Here is a 23,496-nt window from a genome sequence, read left to right as displayed (position 1 = left end):
GTGTAGCTCACCACTTGAAAAAAAGCAACTGTACTACGATACGTCTGAATTTACAGTTGCCTGCTAGGCTGAAGTTTGCCGAAGGAGCCTGCTCAAGTGGAAGTGAAGTTCAAAGAATGCCATTGGTTTTGCAGAATATATCACATGTGGCTTTTGCTGAGCAGCCATTATGTTTAGGAGTTGTATGTCCACATTGGAGTGCATGTGGAGGTCATGTTCAATTCCAGAGATCTCTCTGCCAAAGCTGCTTTCCATTCATCACTGCTCTGGGCATGCAGAATTGAAACCATACCATTCAGCATTTGACAGGACATAAGATAAAAGTCAATAAAAAGAGAATAATTTATTAAAAAGATCTAATGTTACAAGAACAGTACACAGGAACCAGTATTTGACTGTGTCTTTCACATAGTATATACCATTATATATAGTAAATATATACACGCTGTATACAAGATATCTAACATTTTTGAGACGGGACTTTGTTTCGGTTTCTGAACAAAGTTCTTTTTTTTTCTCTCCTCCTCCTCCGATCATTTTTCAAAATTATCATGACATTATACAAAAATACAGTCTTCCCAGTTAAGTTGGACTGCTCTGTTACAATCTCATCCAAAGGAAACAGAAAAAAAAGAAATCAAACTCACAAACCTCTTTTTGCAGCAAAACAGCCAAAGACCCCCAACCCCTTCAAACAAAAGAATAACATCCAGAAATAGGTGTCGTAAGATGGAAATGTCATCTTCTACAAAGGAGGTGGCAAACATTTAAAACATGTTTATTAATAGGTTGAAGATGGAACATACAATGTTCTGCACAGGCTGGAGACAAAACAGACCCCTTTGCAACCCTGCAATGTAATTTGTCAATGGGATGTTGGGCTTTGGTGCAGCTAACTAAAGCTTGGCCATTCAGATCTATGGCACAATCTCCTGGACCTTACTAGGGACATATATCGGAAAAGCCTATTGGTCGCGTGAGATGTGCTGCAAGCTTGCAAACATGCAGGGATCCCACTGCAGCTTATTATGGGATTCCAGAACATGCCTATAAGGAACTCTTACGTTCTGTGGACTGCGTTTGGAAAGCTGTGCTTTATATGTCATTCTCCGTTGTTGAGTTACAGTCATTGTTTATGATCCAAAAGAAGAAGAAGAATGTTAGCATACAGGATTCCTGTTGCATATAGCGTTGGGAGCAACCCACTCCCTGGTCTACATAATTTCAGCATTCCTTCATCAATGAGGTGACAAAGACACCCCAAACCCAATTCATTGAGGAGTGTTTATTCAAGAGTCTTCTGATGACGTCATGAGTTTCTGTGCCAATCTATGCTTCTCCTGACATTGATAGGATCCTCCGTCTGCTTTATGTTGGTGGGGCAGAGAGGGACCAGTCAATGTTGGGATGAGCATTGTGTGTAGGTTGGACTCAAGGCTCCGGTGTGATTCTGAAAAGTTCATCAGGATTGTACCAAGGCCCAGTCACCTTTGTGTACTGCAGGATGGGTTTCCCAAACTTGGGTCTCCAGTTGTTTTCGGACTACAGTTCCCATTAGCCCTGACCACTGGGATGATGGGAGTTGCAGTTCCAAAACAGCTGGAGACCCAAGTCTGGAAGCCCTGGATAATCTGTCCATTGAACTTATTTGTGGAGCTAGCAGGGATAACTGGATCAGAGCTGTGGTTGGGCCAGGAAGCTTTCTTCTCATTAGGCACTGTCACTACATGGTGTGTGCTAGGGCCCAGAGCCATCAGGTAATATTCTGGCATTTTAAGATGTTTTAAGCTGCATTTCAGAGATCGTTTGTTGCCAATGCCAGTTCCTGACTGTGGAATGTCTATTTGCTACATGCATATGAGTGGCTGGAGTGGCTGTGTGCCCTACTTGACAGAGCCCAGGCCTCTATCTGAAGGGTTGTTAGTTCTGTGTTTGAAGGACTGTCAAATTCCTATTTAAAAAATTCAGAACCGTAAGGAGAAAGGGCAGATGGGCCTCGAAGTCACTCACCAGATGTTCACCCCGAACACTAAGCTAAGCAGGCACACAAGCAAAACGAGAAGCCTTTCATTTCTCTTGAAAGTTATAGTCATTATTTCTAAATGAAATGTTCCTTCCTATCTTATGCAAGGTTACGTTCTTCTTGATTTTTGTAAGCCATTGCCTAAAGGGTAGGGTATAAATGCTGCAATACAGCAGCAATAAATAAAAAAATAGCAATAAATAAAAAATGCATTCACAATTAGCAATACAAATTCTATGCTAATATGCTTTTGGTGCCACATAGCAAAGAATGACACTTTCCATAGCTGCTTCTTCTTATTATTTATTTAATTTATTCGTTGCTTCTTCTTGCCCCAGGCAACTCAAAGCAACTTTTTAAAATGGAAAGAGCTGGTTCGTCTTTCCCGAATAGGTTTGTGGCAATTGCACTCTTAATTTTCTGCTTTAAAGTTATGGATCTTCCTTTTTTATCACTGTAGCATTACATTCTCTCTCTTTGCTCACCACCAGAGGCAGCTGCTTCCTCCTCCCGCCCCACCCAGGCATCTTTCAGCATGTCCTTCAATTGATTCATTAATTGCTGCTTTTTAGACTTAGAGGTTTATATTCTTAAGAAAGGGCTCTGAGGAAGTCTTTATCTTGCCTCTAAAACCCGCAGTGCTCATTCTAACCATTGTCTCGGTGTCGCAGTGGTTTAGAAGTCCTTCTTCCCCTCCTTTCTAAGGGAGCATTATGCATCGAAAGACGAAATCGGGAGGTGGCAGAAAGAAGAAGAAGAAGAGTTTGGATTTGATATCCCGCTTTATCACTACCCGAAGGAGTCTCAAATGGCTAACATTCTCTTTTCCCTTCCTCCCCCACAACAAGCACTCTGTGAGGTGAGTGGGGCTGAGAGACTTCAGAGAAGTGTGACTGGCCCAAGGTCACCCAGCAGCTGCATGTGGAGGAGCGGAGACGCGAACCCGGTTCACCAGATTACGAATCTACCGCTCTTAACCACTACACCACGCTGCTCTTCCATTTATTTTCCAAGGTAATAGAATGTAGCAAAACACCCACTTGACACTGCACACTTATCTTACTTTGCCTAACACCACATCTGCACCATACATTTAAAGCGCACTTAAAGCACATGACTTCCCCCCAAGAATTCTGGAAACTAGTTCCTTCTTAGAGCTACAGTTCCCAGCACTCTTAACAGCCTTCTGTTCCCAGGGTTCTTTGGGGGGGGGGGAGCCACATGCTTTAAATGTATGGTGTGGATGTGACCTGACTTTCTATCTGTCCTTTTAAAAACAGCAGCACAAGCCTATGTGGGACATACCCCAAAGAAAGCAAAATAAACAGAAATCCCCAGATTCCATACAAGTTTCCTCTCCAAAGAGTCTAGTGCTGGCAGTTGCCCAAAATTCCATGACAACCTCAGGCTATATACTGACTTGCGCTGTCAGTATGATTCCTTCAAGCGTATATAACTTAAAAGTTGCTTCCTTGCCTGTACCCTTTGCGGCTTAGGGCCCTCGTATTTATGGGACTGCGTCTCCTGGTATGCCCCACAGAGGACCTTAAGGTCCATGAATAATCATAGTTTAGAGGTCCCAGGCCCTAAGGAAGTCAGACTATCCTCCACCAGGGCCAGAGCCTTTTCAGTGTGGCTCCAACCTTGTGGAATGCTCTGTCCCATGAGACCAGAGCCCTGCAGGATTTAACTTCCTTCCGCAGGGCCTGTAAGACAGAGCTATTCCACCTGCCTTTCAATTTGAACTTAACCTGATCTTTTATTCCCCTTCCTTCCCTCCCCCTCATCTTTTTATGAAGATTACCCGCTCTGGGATCCCACAGCTAATTCTCCCCTGGTCTCCTCGCTGGCCCAAATCGGACTAATTTAGCCAGCTAGCCCTGGTGATCATCTAATGTTTATTGGATGGATTTTCCCCCTAGGTTGATTTTTGAATTCTGAATTTATTGTTATTCACATTTTATATTGTATTTTATGCTGTTTTTTGTCGCATCAATTAAGTGTTTTAAATTTGTTGTTAGCTGACCTGAGCCCGGTTTCCTGAACCGGGAAGGGCGGGGTATAAATAAAAAATTACTATTATTATTACTACTACTACCATATTCGCCACCCTAGAGCATACCCACACGTGCTCCAGTCATGAGAGACCTTCAGAACTTCAGCAGATGCACACACACAAACACACGCCTCTTCACTCTGCATTGGAAAAAATGGGGAAATGTGTGGTACTGCAAAATAATCTCTGGGATTAAAATGGGCAGCAATGGTCCTAACCCTTAATTGGACTGGGCATAGTAGACTAAATCAAGAAATGGGGACCTGTGATAGTACCAGTGCTCTTTTTCTATAAAAAAATTGGTGCTGGAACTCACCATGAACACCTTCGTTCTTCTCTTATAATGGCAATGGTGCCCACCTGAGAGGTGCCAGAACTGAGTTTCAGTGAGTTCCAGCTGGGAAAAAAAGCCCTGGATAGTACCCATGGTCAGGGTCACATTCAGCTTTTTGTTTTTTTCCATTTTTAACTTCAGTTCCCAAGAATCCTCACAAAAAAATTGCCTGCATTTTAATGTGCATTTCCCCCAATATATTTGTTGCAATTTGCCTATGTGTATGCTTTTTGCAGTCAGTTCCCCCCACCAACAAAATTCATTTTTTTGCATGTTATTTTCAATTCCATGCGTTTCTGTGCACATAGTCTCATAATGTATTTGCACACTTTTAATTTGGTGCGCATCTTTGTTTGTTGCAGAACCGCATTGCAAAATTCAGAGGTGTGAATTTCAAAGGAGAGTTGCCTTCCAGTTTGCATATGGTTTCGGGAAGTGCAAGTTGGGTATGTTTGCATTAAAAAGCAAATGGAACCAAATCTCTTGTTAGGGATGGTGGGTGAATACTCCCAAAACTTGAACCTATAGCTCATGTAATATGAGTCAGATCAATATGGTGTAACAAACTTAGTGTAGACAGACGCAGAAAGATGGAGAAGGGGAGAGGAGGGAAGGAAGGAAGGAAGGAAGGAAGGAAGGAAGGAAGGAAGGAAAGGAACTTGATAGACAAATGGATAAAGCAATGCTAAAACAAAATGCAAGACAAAGAACTGAAAATGGGCCCAGTCCTATATTTGAAGATATATCCTGGATCTGGAGAGGCTGAAGGCCACTTGCTTAGAAAACAATGTCTAACAGCATCAATTCCAGAGTTGCTTTGAACATGACATTGCCCTGTTTGAACAGTGTACACGTTTTTGACTGCAAATCCGGGCAAAACCACCCTGTTTCAATCTCGAAATGCTTCTTGATATCCTTCAGCTGAATCACCAAATATAGACAGTACAGTACCATACAAAAATGGACTACAAAAATAAAGGTCTAAAGATTGACAGCTGTTTGAGGATAACAGCTCTGTCTCTTTGCATTCATTCGGTTTTTTTGTTTACTTCCAGTTAGCAATGACTGGAGGCTATGATTAAATGCCTGGCGATGGTTTCATTGCCATTTGCATTCTCTATCAGCTATATTCTCGCTGTTAGAAAATAAGCATTTCTCTCTCTGTGTTGTTAAGGTGGACAATAGCTGGTGCAAAAATAATACGGCTGTGTTTCATTCTTTGCCGAGCTGCTTAGAAAATTACCTTGCAATGAAAAAAAGTGACTCGCATGCCCTGAGAATAGAAACAGAGCAGAAAAACAATAAAAAATTACCATAGTTTGCTAACTTGATGTGGCTTCATTCATTATTTTTTTAAGGTGACATTTTCTACAATGATTTAGAAAAGGGACCACATAATGTAACTTTTGCCATTGTGCCTTTCCAATAGGGGGGAAAAAAGCAATAAAGCCAGCCTTATGAAAAGAGGGAGGGGGGGATTTAGACTCCAAATATTTATCAAACTTTTTTTCTTTAAAAAAACCAACCCATAACAACTCAAACAAAATAGATGTACTGTACTAGACGCCACAATTTAAACTACTCATGATACAAGACTGGTGTCAGCTAATATAGAAACGCATTAGAAAAGGAAAGTAAAATTGGACAGATTTTTTTCATTTGCTTACAAAAGTTCATTTCGTACAATCTGCATATTTTCTCTGTTGGGCAATAAATATCCCCTCCCCCATAGAGGACATTTACAAGAAACTGAAGAGAAGAAACCTGATGAATTGTTTTAGCATTATTCGCCACCCACAACACTCTTCCTGGTGCACCATGTGTGTTTCTCGTGTCTTTGACCATTGGGCTCTTTGCCTTCTGCTTTCTCCATGGATACAGAATTCCATCCAGTGATGTTATCAGGCTAAACCAATCAGAACGATGAATGAGGAAAAGGTCCACAGTCTGTTTTCACCACGAGGTTGACGGGACCATTAGTACCAAAAGGAACGTTACAGTCGATGACGAAGTAGAGAAAGCACGTAGGCTTGACTGAGAACTTGTGACTTTTCCACCTGGGACAATCAAAACAAGAGACAGAAACACAGAATTTTAGAACTGTGGAGTTGGAATCGACCCAAAGAGTTGTCTAGTCCAAACTCCTGTAATGAAGGAATCATAGCTAAAGAATCCCAGATGGAATGGTGATCCACGATGAGGTAGTAACTCCCTATCAGATTTTGGCATTTTGCAGTCTGCTGTGATTTTAACACACCAATACCTTGAGAAAAAAATCAGCACAAGGCACTCTTTGATCCAACCCAGAATATTCATATTTATTTTTTGTCAGTGTGGGCTTACTGGGACAACACTGAAGATTCATTTTAATTACAACAGGTCTGATTGTTTTTTTCCAAGTAGGATGGCTCAGCTAAGCCAATACGTAAAATAAATAAATAAAATGCAATTAACTTTGCATTCGACAAGAAATTATGAGAGTAAATAACCTTCCCTTTGTTTATTTGAAATGCATGTCCTTTGCATACTTATTAATCAAGTAACATTAGTTATTGTTAATCAATGCAACAGTAAACAATGCTCTATGTCATCCTCCGTTTTAAAATTAGCACTGTCGGTCCTTTATTGGCTGAGGCTGTGTAAACAAACTAGGAAGGTAATGTTCTTTCTTCATGAAGTACTCTCTCTTACTCATGTTTTGTTGACAAGAGGACTCTGGTGGGACTCTTACACCCAACTGAGATTTATATCAGAACTTTGGACCTTTCGTTGGTGTTTCAGCAGAGAAATATGTGAGCACAAGTTTAGACCAGATATTTTCCTGATGTAAACCAAGGGAAAAGCTGATGTGGTGCTGTTGTCAAAAAACTCTGGATTGCATTATGGGTGGGTTTTCCACTTCCAGCCACTGTTGTGGGGAAAAGTGTGTGTGTGTGAGAGAGTGTGTGTTCAGAAACAACCCTAAATTAACACTTGTCCACCTTTGCTTTTGCTTCTGTCCACCATGTGGCTCACAGAAGAGTGCCAAGGAAAGAATGAGACCCTCAGGATTCAAAAACTTCTGCACCCCTGGTGCAAAGGATCATAGCCTGTGTGGGAACTTTCATGTTTCTGCAACAGCCATTGCACATAAAACTCTGTAGAAAAAGCTTTCACCTTATTTAACCCACAGTCTTTTCAGTGGAGGGCATTCACCTGATCAGTGGAGAATCATCAAATAAATAAGCAATGAGATATCAAACATTGCTTATGCACGTGTAGTTTGACCCGAAGATGTTTCCTAGTCAGCCAGGAGGCAACATAGTTGGTGTCGTCCTCAACTGACTTGACTGGACCCCTTTGATTTTGGCTGCAACATCAGGATTTAAACATTCCTTTAGAATAACAAGCTGACCAAGACCCCTAGGACTTTGCTCAATATGCTGAAAGCAAAACTTGAGATATAGAGCACATGGAAGAATCCGTGCCACTTTAACAAGCAGCAATGATACCATGCTATCTCATATATCGGTCACTGATAAGGCAGCATGTGTAATTTAATAATAATAATAATAATAATAATAATAATAATAATAATAATTTTTATTTATACCCTGCCCTCCCCAGCCAAGGCCGGGCTGAGGGCGGCTAACAAGCAATAATAAAAATAAGTTTAATGAATACAACTTAAAAACAAAATTAAAATACAACATTAAGATATCGAAACATTAAAATATTAAAATGTAGCCTCGTTGCAGGAGGAGAAAGGAAAAGAATAAAGAAAGAGGGGGAGGGAATCAAATTGGCTCCAAGCCAACGGCCAGGCGGAACAATTCTGTCTTACAGGCCCTGCGGAAAGAAATCAGATCCTGCAGGGCCCTGGTCTCATGAGGCAGAGCGTTCCACCAGGCCGGAGCCAGAGTTGAAAAGGCCCTGGCTCTGGTTGAAGCTAATCTAACTTCCTTAGGGCCCGGGACCTCTAGGGTGTTGTTATTTATGGACCTTGAGGCTCTCCGTGGGGCATACCGGGAGAGGCGGTCCCGTAGGTAGGAGTGTCCTAGGCCGTGGAGGGCTTTAAAGGTCAAAACCAGCACCTTAAATGCTGATTCCATTTAGATGGATATGCTTGCCACATCTGGTCTGTGGTACGACAATGGTGACAACACAATAACTGTGCGTTTCACTTCCTTACCTGAAAAAGATGGTACCCTGATTTGAGAGCTTGGCATCCCATCCCCTCCTTCACTGACTGCGCGGACCTCTATGATATAGACCCCGACATCAGGCAGAAGCACCACTGCAGATGTTTTCTGTGTTTCAATGACTTGACTGTTGCTGTCACCTTCCTGCCTAAACAAGACCTGCGGACAATATGAACAGCTGTAGAATATCTAGCATCCAATGAAGAACATGGCAATGGAAGCAAGGGCTAAGCAACTGAGAATTGTGCTTATGGAATAAGTAAGAAGAACAATGTGTGTGAAATTAAGCATGGTATGAAAAGAGTGGATAGAGGCAAGTCGTCCCCAGCCCCCTAATAATCTGATGCCATTCAATGAAGCTGAATGTTGGAATCAGGCTGATAACTGCAGGTACCTCACATCTGGCATCTCCATCAGTGCTAACCATACTAACCAGAGTTAGAGAAGAGGGCTTATGGTGATTGATAAAATAGTGGCAGAGCACTGTAGTTAACACTCACCAGGGATGTAAGGAGGAGATGGGCAGGAAACGAAAGGGAGGGAGGTTGCAAGCCAGCAAAATGCTCTTGAACTTCGAACCATGTGCAAGTTCTTGCCCTGCTAACCTTTGTCCAATTAATGTAAGATATGAACCTTCTGGACAGTGAGTGTATATGTTGTCTTGAGTGCTGTTGGAAGTATGTAAGTATTAAATGGGGGGGGGAGAGAGATGGAGGAAGAAAGCAATTGGCTAAAGTGTATATTCACATTTGCATATGCATTTGAGATTGCAACTAACACTCTGGGTGTACATGAAAAAGTGTATGCATGTGTGAGCAACAGTGCATATGCGTTTTTTTGTGGGGAGTGTGTGATCCAATAAACATTTTCAAACCGCTTTTGTGGGTAAAGAGCTTCTCATTCTCCAAAGTACCAAAAATGGAAGAGAGAAGCCAGATGCTACGAGTACAGATTGCTGATATCCCCAACACAATCATAACAAATCTCAGTATTTGCACTTCTGCTCCATAAAGAAAATATTAATTTTAATGGCATTTACAACACCTCATGTTTCTGCCTTTCCTTAAATCCTACTGCAAACACTGTCAAATTGAAGCGTTAGCGCGGATTTCACTGCAGTCTGTTCCTATTAATAGTCAAATGGGCTGGCCTTAACGGCATCAGGCAGCATATATTATTCAGTTCATAATCCAGAGTTGACAATCACCATATCCAAAATATACTAAGGTATAAAGGTATTTAATTTGATTTTAAGGCGTGGGTGGGTTGTCCTTAAAAAACGTAGTGCTTTTGTTTGAACTCCATGTTTAAAAGAGAAATGGAAATAGATGGTGACTGGAGGGTGGAAGGAAAGGACATAGGGTTGAGACATTCATCCTTACAGGATCTCTGGTTCAACTGTTTCCTTTTTCATGTCAAGATGCAGCTCTGAGAGAACACCCTTCCATTGATGCCCATGTGGAAGAAGGCCTCTGTACGCATATGCGTTGAGGAACCACATGCTCAGGCATGTCCTACGCAAGCGATTCCCCACCCCCACTCCCAGTCTAGTTGCTGGGATTCCACAGCCATATCCATCATGGCACTGTCAGGCAAGGAAGGTCCAGAGGAAGGAATTAACCCTTTATTGTCAATAGACTACAGAGGGTTCAGAGCAGAGTAAACACAGAATTCTACTTCACCCCCCCCAAAAAAAGAAATATTTATAAATAAATGAAGTATTATAAGTTTAATTCTTTAAAATAGCAACAACAGCAACATCTTATTCATTAGTTTGTTTAATTCCAAGCTGAAAGACATTGTTTAATCTCTAAAGTTCCAGTGACATTTGTTCTTTGTATGATCAGTTTTGTATCATTGGTTTTGTTCCATTCTGAAAATGAATTTATTTTTATTATCCTGTATGACTGTATATTGGCAGAGGAGGTGGGATTGTAGAGTAGCGATGATCTTTATTGTCAAAAGTGCACTTACAAGTTAGGAAAAGGCAGGTCCATCAGTCCTACGTCTCTCAGCTACTTCTAGGTGCACACCCAATGAGGAAGTTGCTGTGACAAAAATTCACCCTAACCCTAACCTTAACCCCTGACCTCAGCTTATGTATCTTCCCCAACCGAGCTGTGCACAAGCAGTCTAAGACTCTACTTGCATGTAATCTACTCCTGCTCCTCCCTCTTCTATCCTCTTCTGGTCCTGGGAGACAGTGGCCCAGGAGAGGTGGGGGCAGGAGGAGGAGGTGTGAAAGCCCTTAACTCTCCACCAGCCTGACCTCTCCCCCCCTCCTCTTGCACCTGTTTTTCACTCTCCATTCCTGCAGCTTCTCCTGCCTCTGCCTCTCCCGTCCAGGCTGTTACAAGCTCCCCCGGATCACTCATCTCTTCTTCCAAGTCAGTCTCTAACCCCCCCCTTCTCCTGGTGCCCACTCATCAGTATCCAGCTACCACTCCTCAGTGCCCAGTCAGTCCCTGACAATACCTTAGCTTCATTAGCTTAGAAAGAGTGAGCTGATTGGCTACCCTTCCCTTGGATGCTTATGTCATGGCAGGTGCAAACAAGCCAAGAAATCTTCCATAAACCATGGTTTCCCATTTTGTCCCAACCAGGAAACTATGGTTAACTGCTTTGGAAATTTCAAATAGCACTGATCATCTCTTTTTGAGAGGAGGAACTAGAATTAAGCCCCCACATTTTGCCCTACCCAACAAACAGCTGATCAGTGCAATTGCTAATTGTTTGAGAAGGCTAAGCACATACAGGCTTGGCTAATGGAAACCGACACATGGATCGGGGCCTGCGAATTCGATACTTTGGCTTCTCAGTGCTGAAGAGCCTTGCAATGCACAGTGTGAGATAAGGAAAAAGAGGGGAATGAAAGAACATAGCATTCCAGAGAACGAGATGGTAGATATGTCGAAACTGACCTTGTATCCCATGACATCTGATTCATTAGCTAAAGGTTTAACAGGTTCCCATCCCAAGGAAACGTGGGAGCCATCTTGTATCCACATGATGTTGCTTGGTGCTTGGCTAGGAGCTGAAAGGGAAGATAAAAAAAAGAATGTTTTTGAAATACATTTTTGAAGATTTGGCAAAAGCACCCAAAGAGCCAGACAAAGTTCAGTGACATAGTCTCTTGTTCCAGAAGTGCCATTTCAATACCTACTGGTATTCATCTCCCCTTCCTATTCCATGCCAAAACCTGTTAGCCTTATTTTCCTGAAAGATAACTTCTTGAGAATCTCAAATGCTCTCAGTCCTCCTAGGAAAACAGATCCTTTGAAGCGAACTCCTGAAGCCAAACAACACAGCAGCTCTATTTTGTTATTCAGCATCTGCTATCTACCTCTCTCCCACAAGGAAAGGAAGACCAAGAGAAAGGAATGGAAGCCTTATTAGGGCTGTACATTATGAGGAGGAGAAGAAGAGTTGGGAACCTACGAGATTTCTTGGTGGTGGCACGGACGGCGCTGCTGGGTGGTCCATACCCTGCTGAATTGTACGCCTTCACTCTCAGGTGGTATAATGTGTTGCCTTCAAGCCCTGTCAGAATGATGGACGACTCATTTCCTTCTGTCCTGGTCTTTTCAGCTGCTTCCTCTTGTTCCATATCTTTCCAGTAACCAACCTGCCAATGGAGAATTGTGTGAGCAATTGACCACGACACTCATGGGGTTCTTTCCCTAATTATGTACATTCATAATGTCCATAGCACGATGGAGTGTACAGCCCTCTTTGAGAAAATGTCAAGAGGGCTGGAGTAGCTCCACTAAGAGGAAAGGTTGCAATGCTTGGATTTTATTTTCTTCCAGTTTAGTATGTGGGGGGATAAGACAGAGGTGTATTAAATTACGGTTGATGGAGAGAAAGTGAACAGACATTTTTAAATCTCTCCTTCATATTGCTTGAATCAGGGGTCTTCCAATGAAGACAGTGTGGAGAGGTTCTTCAGGACAGGCGTAGAGAAGTACTTCTTCCCACCGCACAGAGTTAAATAATGGAATTCATTCCCACAAAATGTGATAATGGTGACAAACACCTTGGGAAAGGCTTAGACAAATTCAGGGAGCATTGGTCTCCAATGGCTACATTTCCTCCATAATAACATGCTGATTTAGGTTTGTAGGTTCATTTATTTTATTCCCACCTATAAATAATTATATTAAACCATGTCCCTAGCAGTCAGAAATAATTACTGTAATTTAGATAGAAGTACAATGAGTTTCATCATAGTGAGGAAGGCTGCGGCTAGGTGATCTGCATACCTGCTCAGTCTGCTGTTCAAGTGCTTCTACCTGCTGATGGGCAACTCTTTCATCCTTAAACTGGACTTTGATTGGACAGCACTTCAAATGGAAGGTGTCTTTGAGAGAATTGTAAAGTAGGGAACGCAGCCACCTTATGGATGTTAGAATTCCTGCTCCATGATTGCAGTCATGGGATTGTTGTCTTTCACATGATGGTATATGTTTTGACTCCACAGAGTGGGAAGTGACGGAGACAGGATGTTTGTGTTAGTGTGTTCCGTGAAGTGGGACTATTGTCCTTTGTCCTTTTTCTCTTTGCTGTCTGATGCTAGAGAGAGAGAGAGCCATGTTGCAGCGCTCCGTGTGTGCTTATATGTAAATAAAGTAGATTAGCCAAAATGCTGAGTTGCTGAGGTCTGTCACACATGATGCGCAAACTCTGCGGATCCCTAAGTGTGCCGGTGTCGGTTGGCATCGGTCGCTGTGATGTTCGGGCTGAAGAAAGCTTATGAAGCTCCCGAACGATCGACCAGGAGGGAGGGAACATGCCAGTCAGGCATGTGTCTCTACCAGGGTCCTACTTGAGTGTAGGCTGAACTCCTGACAATGAAAAGGTCTCAAGGAAAACCACAACTCACTTCCAAGTGGGATTGGACATACCCTTCCCAGCCGCCCAGCAACAGGGTGTTACACTGTTAGCACATTAAGGACATCCTTGGTGGATCAGGCCAACCAGATGATTACAGTAAGCCCCAAAGCAGGACCTGAGCGAAGCAACACTTCTCTGTCCTGCTGTTTCCAGCAACTGGCATTCAGAAGCATTGCTGTCTGCAACAGCAGAGGTGGAACATAGCCATGGGTAGCTTTATCCTCCATGAATTTGTCTATAAGAACATTGAGATTCAGTGCACCACAGCATGGGATTTTGTTGTGTTGAGGAGCTAGATTGAGTGAGCAAGAATGAGTGCTGACAGGAAGTCAAAAGTACTTCAGAGGATTCAAGGACAGCCCACCTCTGGTGGGTTCTCCAAGAAATTTACTCTTCAGACCCGGCAAGCTTTGAACTGAATCGTGTGAGGAAATGGCACAAGCAATATTTCCTCCTTTGGCCCAGCGAGAAAGCTCTGAGCCTGGGTAATGAATTGGAGATGACAGAACACCTGAGGAAACCTTGTAGTGGGTTAATCATACCGGAGCAGCATCGCTGGGGGACAGAGAGGCGGGCTGTGGGCTTGGTTTGAGTTACTCAGATAGGAACTCGTTTCTGTCAAATGTAATTCAGGAAGAACCCTCTCTGTGGATCGCCTCCCTTCCTTTGCACACAGAAGCCCAAATCGTTTTTGATGTTTACAAGTCTGTGGCAGTCACTGCTTGCCTTTGCTGAGTCCCTCCCCCCCCCCCACTCTCTGGGGGGCTACGCTGGCAGCACATGAATACCAACTAGTTCCTTTGTAATCCGTTCAATGTAGGCACCAACTTCTTGCAAGACGTCGGGCTTTGCAGTGAGCAAAATTGCTTATGTCAAGGTTAACCCCTGCCCACCGCTGACTTTTGCTCAGCAAAACATCTACCAAGTTGATGGCGGTGGTGATTTATTTCCGAAGCGCCTAAAAGTTTCTAGGCACTGTACACATATTAAAGGAGACAGCAGCTTACAAAATATGGAAAGGAAAGGAAAAGGAACATTCAAAGCAGCTCGCAAAATACTGAAGAACATATAATATTGGAAATTGGCTTACACACCCAAACACATATGCATACAGACACACACCAGTAAGGAGACAGAATATAACCAGCAGGAGAAAATACAGCAGACAAAAGCTAACCTTATTTTCCAAAAGCCCACTAAACCTACAGTGCTTTACATGGCACCTGAAAGACTAGGAATGGGTATCTCATGGGAAGCAGTTCTAAAGCCTGGGTGCAATGACCGAAAAGGCCCTGTCCCATGTAACTATCCCTTAACCTCCACAGTTTTTTTTTAAAAAATGTTTTATTAATAGAATTTCAGCTACAGAAAATAAATGAATGAAAAACAAAAGAGAAAGATAGTGCAAAGATACAATAACAAAAAATAATTATATAATTATATATAATTATTATATAGATATATAAATAGTATTATTGTCCTAATACATATATGATTATTGATAACATACTATATTCTGTATAAACTTGTTCCAAATGTCAATATATTTGTCCAAACAAAGCCTGTGTCTATAAGTTGTCCGTTCACATGTTGCAAGTATTGTCATCTCATCGATCCATGGATTAAAGGGGATCATATCTTTATTCTTCCCTAACCTCCAAAGTTGAGCATTTATTTTTAAGTGCAGAAATCAAGATCAAGGGACCTTTTCAGCTGGGTCACACTGAAGCATGGTGATGCAACCAAATAATTTCTGAAATCCAATGAAAGATACATCTTTCCCTTGGGAGTCCATGGTGCTAGGAACACACCATGCATTTAAAGCATTCTTATACCACTTTAGCAGGCATGGCTTTCGCTAAAGAACCCTGACAGCTGTGCTTTGCTAAAGGTCGTTAGAAATTGCAGCTCTGTTAGGAGTGTGTGTGTGTCTCCTAACAATCTCTCTGCACCCTTAACAAACTACAGTTCCCAGAAGTCTTTGGGGGAAGTCATGGCATCCCAGTGCTTTAAGTATGCTGTGGGTAATTAGCTGGTGTTGTGAATTAGGTTTAAAGGGAATTGTACCTGTTTGTTTGTTTGTTTAAACATTCCTATTTATTATTGTTGTATCTGACTACTTTTACCTCGTACAGGCACCATTGTCCCACTTTTGGGGAGATGGATGTATTTATGACAGCGCCAGTCCATCAGCCTTTTCCTTTCATGATGCTGGTCTGTAAGAAGACTGTGCATTGATTCCAATTTCATCCACAGGGCAATTTGGCTCTGAAGAAGCTACTCATAATTATCTAGACAACATTTCCTCAGAGAACGAGGCTTACAGCCCAATTATGCAGCAGCTCGCAGATTCAAGCAGTCGCTTCCAGTGCCAGGGCATAGAGGCAATCTGCAGCTGCTAGCAATTTTTCAGGGTGAACAGAGCAAAGGTGTGAATCTCTGCTTGCCCCCCTGCAGCTAAAGCTGTCCCAAAGGACTTGGAAGCACAGGTAATGTGCTGGACTTGGGACAAATCGACATAATAAAAATGCCTATGATAAACAAAACACGGCATGTGATATATATGCATTGCCCTTGCCACGCCACTCGTTATAACCCTAGCCGTTGAAAGCCAGCCTTATGAAAAGGTAGAGCTTTGTGAAATACACAGGGTTGGATCCAGACTAAGGGGGAACTCCTGTGGCAAGACTTTCTGGGATGAAAAGCTTAGGATACATTGGATTTGTGGCTGAGCTGGTGTAAGCTGCTCATCTCAGTTCAGCCGGCGCTCAGTCAGCTGACCTGAGAGTGGTGTAAGTCCCTCAGATGTGGCATGATGGGGGTGGAACCAGATAGGGAGGACTCTGGTTGGCTCCTCAGCCTATTCAGCTTAGTCACATGACCTGGCAACCCAGCGTAGAGCACTGTTTTAAAAGCTTGTGTAGCCTTGCCAGGTTTCGGCAAACCAGCCGCCGCTGCCCTGCTACTAAGAGCCAACACACCAATGAGGCACAATAAGGCCTCCTCTCAGGCAGCAGAAGACCCTGAGGCAATGCCTCCTGAGTGTTATGCCTGCTGTGCTGATGTTGTTTGGAAAGCATTGGTGCTGATTTCAGCTTGGACGGTGCCAATTTCCAGCAACACCTCACTGAAACTGTGCCAGATCTCGTGGAGCACATGAGAGCTCGTGCAATTTGGGTGGGATCTTGCTGGAAATTGGTGCAATCTCACCCAAAATGGTTGCCAATGCTAGCACCGCTTCTGTGGGGCAGGCACCTCAGGCAGCACTTCCAGCGTGGTGTAGTGGTTAAGAGCAGTAGTCTCGTAATCTGGTGAACCGGGTTCGCGTCTCCGCTCCTCCACATGCAGCTGCTGGGTGACCTTGGGCCAGTCACACTTCTCTGAAGTCTCTCAGCCCCACTCACCTCACAGAGTGTTTGTTGTGGGGGAGGAAGGGAAAGGAGAATGTTAGCCGCTTTGAGACTCCTTGGGGTAGTGATAAAGCAGGATATCAAATCCAAACTACTTCTTCTTCTTCTTCTTCTTCTTCTTCCTGTTTTGCCTCAAGTGGCAAAATGGAACATGCAGCCGCTATTGCTACTGAATAGGGTTTGGATCTGGTGTAGCATTAGGTAAAGGTACCCCTGCCCATACGGGCCAGTCTTGCCAGACTCTAGGGTTGTGCGCTCATCTCACTCTAAAGGCCGGGAGCCAGCGCTGTCTGAAGACACTTCCGGGTCACGTGGCCAGCGTGACAAGCTGCATCTGGCGAGCCAGCGCAGCACACAGAACACCGTTTACCTTCCCGCTGGTAAGCGGTCCCTATTTATCTATTTGCACCCGAGGGTGCTTTCGAACTGCTAGGTTGGCAGGTGCTGGGACCAAACGACGGGAGCGCACCCTGCCGCGGGGATTCGAACTGCAGACCTTTTGATCGGCAAGTCCTAGGTGCTGAGGCTTTAACCCACAGTGCCACCCGCGTCCCCAAGTGTAGCATTACGCTGGCCCAACTTACACCAGATTGATATACACAAGTTTCTTAGGCATAGGATTGCTACCTCGGGTCCCACTGACACCAATCGGACATGGCTTTGTCATGCCGAATGAAGTGCTGAAACCTGCCCTGCAGTTTTGTGAATATTTTCTTCCCCCAGTTTTCAGTCTCATTCCCAGGGCAATTTAGAATGTCTTCATAATTCAGTGGCTACAGGGTTGAGCTGACCTTATGATTTCCCCTGCACTCAACATTTCTCCAGCACTCTTGCAACCTTCCTGGTATGACAAAGGCCCCCTATGAGAAGTTACCTCATAGTGTCTTACCCTCAGCTTTAAAGTGAGGGTAGCTGGGAAGGCTGGCAACTGAGCACCCAAGACCAATGCACTGACTTACTTCCTTTTTTTAAGGTAAGTTCTTCCTTTTACCTTACATTTCCCTCCCACATTTATTTCTATAACAGTAATAAGACTCTGCTTTAAGAAATAACAACAAACAGGTGCCAGGTGTGTGAGAGGCACCACCCCTGCCTTTCTGTGCTTACAAGAAAGCCCAGTTGGAGATATCATGAGCTTTCCAGGAAGTATGGGCACCCAGGAAGGCTGCAGAGCACTGGAGAGATATTATTTACAGAATGAAAGGACAGATACTCACAAAGCCCCTCAGGCATCTTGATAGTCAGGAAAGCAAAACCAAAGGCCCACACATCCTTCCATGACAATGTTGCTTTAAATTTTCTCTCCCCTTTGATAACTCTTGGAAGCAGTTCATTTTCTCATTAACTGAGAGAAAATGGTAAAAAATAATAATACAAAACTGCCGAAGAACTTTTCAGTGCTGCCTTAGTCACGATTTTAATAGTATTGATGTTCAACTTAAACATCCTTTGAGTCTGGCAAGTTTCCAGTGGAAAAGCGTGACAGTGGCAGCTGGTAGCTTCAAAAGCTTTTTAAAAAATACACAGATTCATGGTCAGGGAGCCAATTCCTATATTGTAGGAATGTGATTGCTAAAGGGATCCTCCACACAGCATTCCTCAAGCTGCCACATGATGGAGACAAGCAAAAGGGGAGAGCTGTATCTCCTGTATTTTTTGCTTATGATCACCCAGGGCTGGCCATTGTCAGGTTAAAGAATGCTGGACTAGACAGATCAGCAAGACACTTTATGTTTCTATATATTACAATGTTTTTGGGGGCAGTACATAGGAAACTGTGTTGTACCAATTGCAACATGGGTCCATCAATATTGTCAACATTGATTGGTACTGGCATTCCAAGGTTTCAGACAGGAGTTTTTCCCAGTCCAACCTAGAGATGCTCTGGACTGATCTCTGCAAAAGCATGCTCTCTACCACTGAGCTATGGCCACTCTCCAGGTAGGGGAATCAATAAGGCACCAGTAATGCAAAAAAAGCGGGAAGCGGGTAGCGCTGTGGGTTAAACCACAGAGCCTAGGGCTTGCTGATCAGAAGGTCGGCGGTTCAAATCCCTGCAATGGAGTGAGCTCCCGTTGCTCAGTCCTTGCTCCTGCCAACCTAGCAGTTCGAAAGCACATCAAAGTGCAAGTAGATAAATAGGTACCACTGTGGTGGGAAGGTAAATGGCGTTTCTGTGCACTGCTCTGGTTCGCCAGAAGCGGCTTAGTCATGCTGGCCACAGGACCTGGAAGCTGTATGCTGGCTCCCTCGGCCAATAAAACGAGATGAGCGCCCCAACCCCAGAGTTGGTCACGACTGGACCTAACGGTCAGGGGTCCCATTACCTTTACTAATGCCAAAAAGCACACTCATCCAGTTGAGAGAACCAGTTATTGCATTACCAACCATCTCTGGTGTTTAGACCTGAAGGGGTGGGAGCTCTTTGTAGTTCTGCCACCCTCAGAAGAGTGGAAAATGACAGCCCACGGGGACAGTTTTCTCTGTGGCAGCTCCTAAATACTGAACCATGGAAAACAGCAACCAACCAGAAAAGGAGGCCTCTGTTGGTCCAGAGCAAAGGACTATCTAGCACAGACTCTCTAAGTGTCCCTAGTTTCCAGGGACAGTACCGGATTTATGCAATCCCCGAGCCAAGGAGATGAGCAACTATACAACCATTAGAAGACATCTGAAGGTGGGCCTTTACAGTGGTACCTCCAGTTGCGAATGAGATCCGTTCTGGAGGCCCGGCCAGATCTCGAGGTTTCCGCAACCCAAGGATCACTGTTCTGCACATACCCGTGGCGGTAGACTGCTTCTGTGCATGTGTGTGCGGCAAAACCTGGTCTGATACATCTGAGTTTGCCGCTTTCATAACGTGAAGTTTACTTAAGCAGAGGGTTACGTAAGCCGAGGTGCTACTGTATAGGGAAGTTTTTTAATGTTTAATGTTTCATTATGTTTTTATATATGATGGAAGCCATCTAGAGTGGCTGGGACAACCCAGTCAGATGGATGAGATATAATAATAATAATAATAATAATAATAATAATAAATAGGTAAAGGTAAAGGGGACCCCTGACCATTAGGTCCAGTCGTGGCAGACTCTAGGGTTGCGGCGCTCATCTCGCTTTACTGGCCGAGGGAGCCGGCGTACAGCTTCCGGGTCATGTGGCCAGCATGACTGAGCCACTTCTGGTGAACCAGAGCAGCGCACGGAAATGCCGTTTACCTTCCTGCTGGAGCGGTACTTATTTATCTACTTGCACTTTGACATGCTTTTGAACTGCTAGGTTGGCAGGAGCAGGGACCGAGCAATGGGAGCTCACCCCGTCGCGGGGATTCGAACCGCCGACCAGGCCCTAGGCTCTATGGTTTAACCCACAGCGCCACCCACGTCCCTAATAATAATAAATAGGATGTCCCTATTTTTATCAGAGAAATGTTGGAGGGTATGCTAGTCTGGCATTATGTTTCCCAACATAATTTTACCCTCATATTCTTGTACTCTGCCTTGCTGTATCTTCACAAAAGTGTGGATTATAAATTTGCTAATAAATAAAGACATATAAAATAAAGACGCAATATCCACTTTAAGAAAACAAACAAACAAACACCCAAACAAATCTCCACCCAGCTGCATTTTTCAATGGGGAAAAGTACAAAGTTAGAGGATGCTAAATGACCAGCCTGCATTAGCCTCAGAAGCAATGCTGGCGGTTCTTTGCTGAAAACCCAGGCCCACATGACCGATAGCTCTGACTGCCATTCAAGGATGCCTTTGAAAGCGGACAATTGCTAGCAATATACCCCTCAGTACAAAACACAGCAGACCTGTGGTTGTTCCAAGTAGGTCACAGGGGACTTATCTCTCCTGTCACTTTTGTTAACAAAACATGGCAGCAAACAATTGCAAAAGAAACAGGGCAGCCAACCGCCCCAGAAAAAATTATATATTGCAAAAATAAAATAAAAATGCCGCCGATCAGAAAAGCCTCTGAAGTCTCAAAAACCTGCTCTGTGGATTCTATACGTTACTTAGCATAATGGGTAATCCAGCCCTGTCTGAATAACTTCCTCTCCTTTTGTTACTGCTGTATGATAGCTATTAAAAAATGGACAGAGCTTTCACCGCATCATCCTTTTAGCTGGCCACAGGGTTAGGGACGCAAAAGCAAAACCCATCACAGTTTGTATTTTATATTAATACCTCAAATCCCTGAGGTCTTCCCAGGCTTTCTTTGCTATGTCTCCACGCAACGAGAATCTCTGAAACAGACAATCCTGTAGCCTGGACATCAGTTGGAGCAGCGCTGGGTTCTGTAGGTAAGGGGGGGCGGGAAATGAAATAGTGAACTTCAGCTGGAACAAAATAGCAGAGCCAAATTTGTCATATACTTTCCCTTTAGCCTCTCTTATTCCTGGGGATAAAACTTCACAGTCATCCTGAGCATCAGCAAAAGCGACACAATGAAAACTGTTATTTCTATTGCTTTCCTTTATGTCACATCCATTCATATCCCTATTACCGACAGGCCCAGAGAGATGGGCTATTGAGAACTCCGATGCCTACGCCACAGCCCACATGCATCTGAATGTTTTGTGACAAACTAGCACAGTCCTAAGCGTTTATGATCGACGTGGTGCATGGGAAGAGGGGGTTGATTATTACTGTGGTTGCTTCCGTTATTAAAGCATTTATAGCCAACTTTTCAAAACATGCACTGAAGGAGGCCTACAATAAAATAGTGGCGATGCAGTCACAATATGACACCTGGATAACACATCAAACCTAAGTTCCTATGTTTTCATAGCATGAAACAAGAAATGTTATGGAGTCAGAGAAATATTATGCTTCAATGTTTTCCACCCAATATGATGGTCTGTGCAGTAAGTGTGCCTTGTTTTCTGTTTTATGCAATTCAAAGATTTGTGCATTGAAAGCCATTTCCTGGATTTTATACCATTGAAGCAATTACCTTGTTGTCAGGGAAGATTGCGGCAGGACAAATAATTTGCAAGCTCCCCAAAATGGTGGGCGGCAGTTTTCTATAAATGTGGAAATTATTTCCCTTTCACAGAATTGTGTTGCTCCAAATGGAAAGTGAGGAGACCAAAATATAAATAGCTTTTCCCCATATGGGAACAGAAATCAAGTCTTTTTGCTTAATACGAGAAACAAATGCTTGCTTTTTTGTTGCATTGCACGCCGTTATTCACTGGGCTTTCACCAATGCTAGACACTAAAATGCAAATTTGCAGGAAAAGGTTGGGAATGCACAATCTATGAATAAGCTCTGGTATAATTTTCTGAAAGTTTATGGAGATGGAATGGTAGCTTTTATTGATTTGGACTGGAAAAAGAGACCATCAAATCTGCTGTGAGATGAAATAGCCCATAACTCAGTACATTGCTGAATGTTGTTTGACTAACACTAAGAATAAGATGGATAGGTCCATTAGCTTTGCCTATAATTGTTGCCAGTGTTACGATCATAACCTTTTATTAATATTCCAGCATCAACTTCCAACTATAAATGCCTTTGTAGAACTGTGCAGATGAAAGGTCCAATATCTATAAAAGTTCTTTTCATAATATTTAAGATATTATGTGCAGAGTCTCAGCTACACTGTTTTCTCATTTGCAAAGGCTATCATGTGGACTTCCATGTTTAATTTACCACAGATGGCAGTTTTATCTAAAACTAATGGGAGAGCTTCATTCATTAAGTGAAAATGAGCCTTGGGAAAGTAATCAGAGGGTATCTCTTTACATTAAAAATTGTGTCTTTTTTTATACTAGTTTGCCATGGGAAGCCCATGTTGTGAATACTCCTAAGTATCCACAGGAACATAAAATGAGCCTGCTGGAACAAGCAAATGGCAGCTGGTTACTCCTGCCTTAGGCTAATTATTATCAGCTTGCAGTGATAAGGAGGGAAGCTTTGCCACTGGTACCTCTGACGTTATAGAATTCACTTCCTGCTGAAATATGAGAGGATCCATCTGCATTGGCATTCCGCTGGCTTTTGAAGACATGCCTGTTTACACAGACTTTCTCTTGATCTTTCGAGTGGAGTCTTCTGTTGTTCTGTTCTAATGGGATGGTTTTATTACATATTTTAATCTTTCAATGGGATTTTTTTTAATTGTGTATTTTAATTACGGACGCTTATAATCTGTTTGTGATCTATTTTATACTTGTAAACTGCTTAGAAGCCTATTTGGGCATTCTGCAGAGTATTAATTAATTACAGACATCTGATTAAAAAAAAATGGGAGTGGAAGATTGGGTTCACCAACTCACCTCCCTCTGCAGAGCAAATGACTACGATAGGACTGAATGGCCCATCTCCTTTGTTGTTGTAAGCGCCAACTTTCACTTCGAATGGAGTCAGGGGAGGCACACTCTCGTCTCTGTAGATGAACTTGGAAGCGTCGGAAGAGGTTACCATTTTTTCCTTCCAGCCTCTTGTCCCGTTGGGCCGGAAAGCTACTATGTACCCAAAGCTTTCTCCATTCTGGAACTCTTCAGAAACTGGCTAAAGAAAGATGAGTTCGGTTATTCCTCTGGTTTGAAGTGGAAGATAATCTGCCCAAAGCTATTTCTTGGATA

General features: G+C 43.2%; 1 protein-coding gene across 4 annotated transcripts in view; it reads right to left on the bottom strand.

Moving 5' to 3' along the window:
- Window positions 1-323: 323 nt before the first annotated feature.
- The window catches only part of CNTN5 (contactin 5), a 661,907-nt gene continuing 638,734 nt past the window's right edge, over window positions 324-23,496 (bottom strand). For all 4 annotated transcript variants that reach the window (XM_083436171.1, XM_083436170.1, XM_083436173.1 and 1 more), the window contains 6 exons: window positions 23,188-23,422; window positions 21,091-21,200; window positions 12,033-12,219; window positions 11,516-11,628; window positions 8,585-8,753; window positions 324-6,470 (listed from right to left, as the gene is read on the bottom strand). In XM_083436171.1, coding sequence (XP_083292297.1) covers window positions 6,367-6,470; window positions 8,585-8,753; window positions 11,516-11,628; window positions 12,033-12,219; window positions 21,091-21,200; window positions 23,188-23,422 — 918 coding nt within the window. In that variant the 3' untranslated portion in view covers window positions 324-6,366. The remainder of the gene's footprint in view (window positions 6,471-8,584; window positions 8,754-11,515; window positions 11,629-12,032; window positions 12,220-21,090; window positions 21,201-23,187; window positions 23,423-23,496) is intronic.

The sequence above is a fragment of the Podarcis tiliguerta genome, assembly GCF_965153285.1.
Source record: "Podarcis tiliguerta genome assembly, chromosome: 4".
Lineage (NCBI taxonomy): Eukaryota > Metazoa > Chordata > Lepidosauria > Squamata > Lacertidae > Podarcis > Podarcis tiliguerta.
The sequence above is the reverse complement of the archived record's forward strand: the minus strand, read 5'-3'. Positions and strand labels throughout refer to the sequence as shown.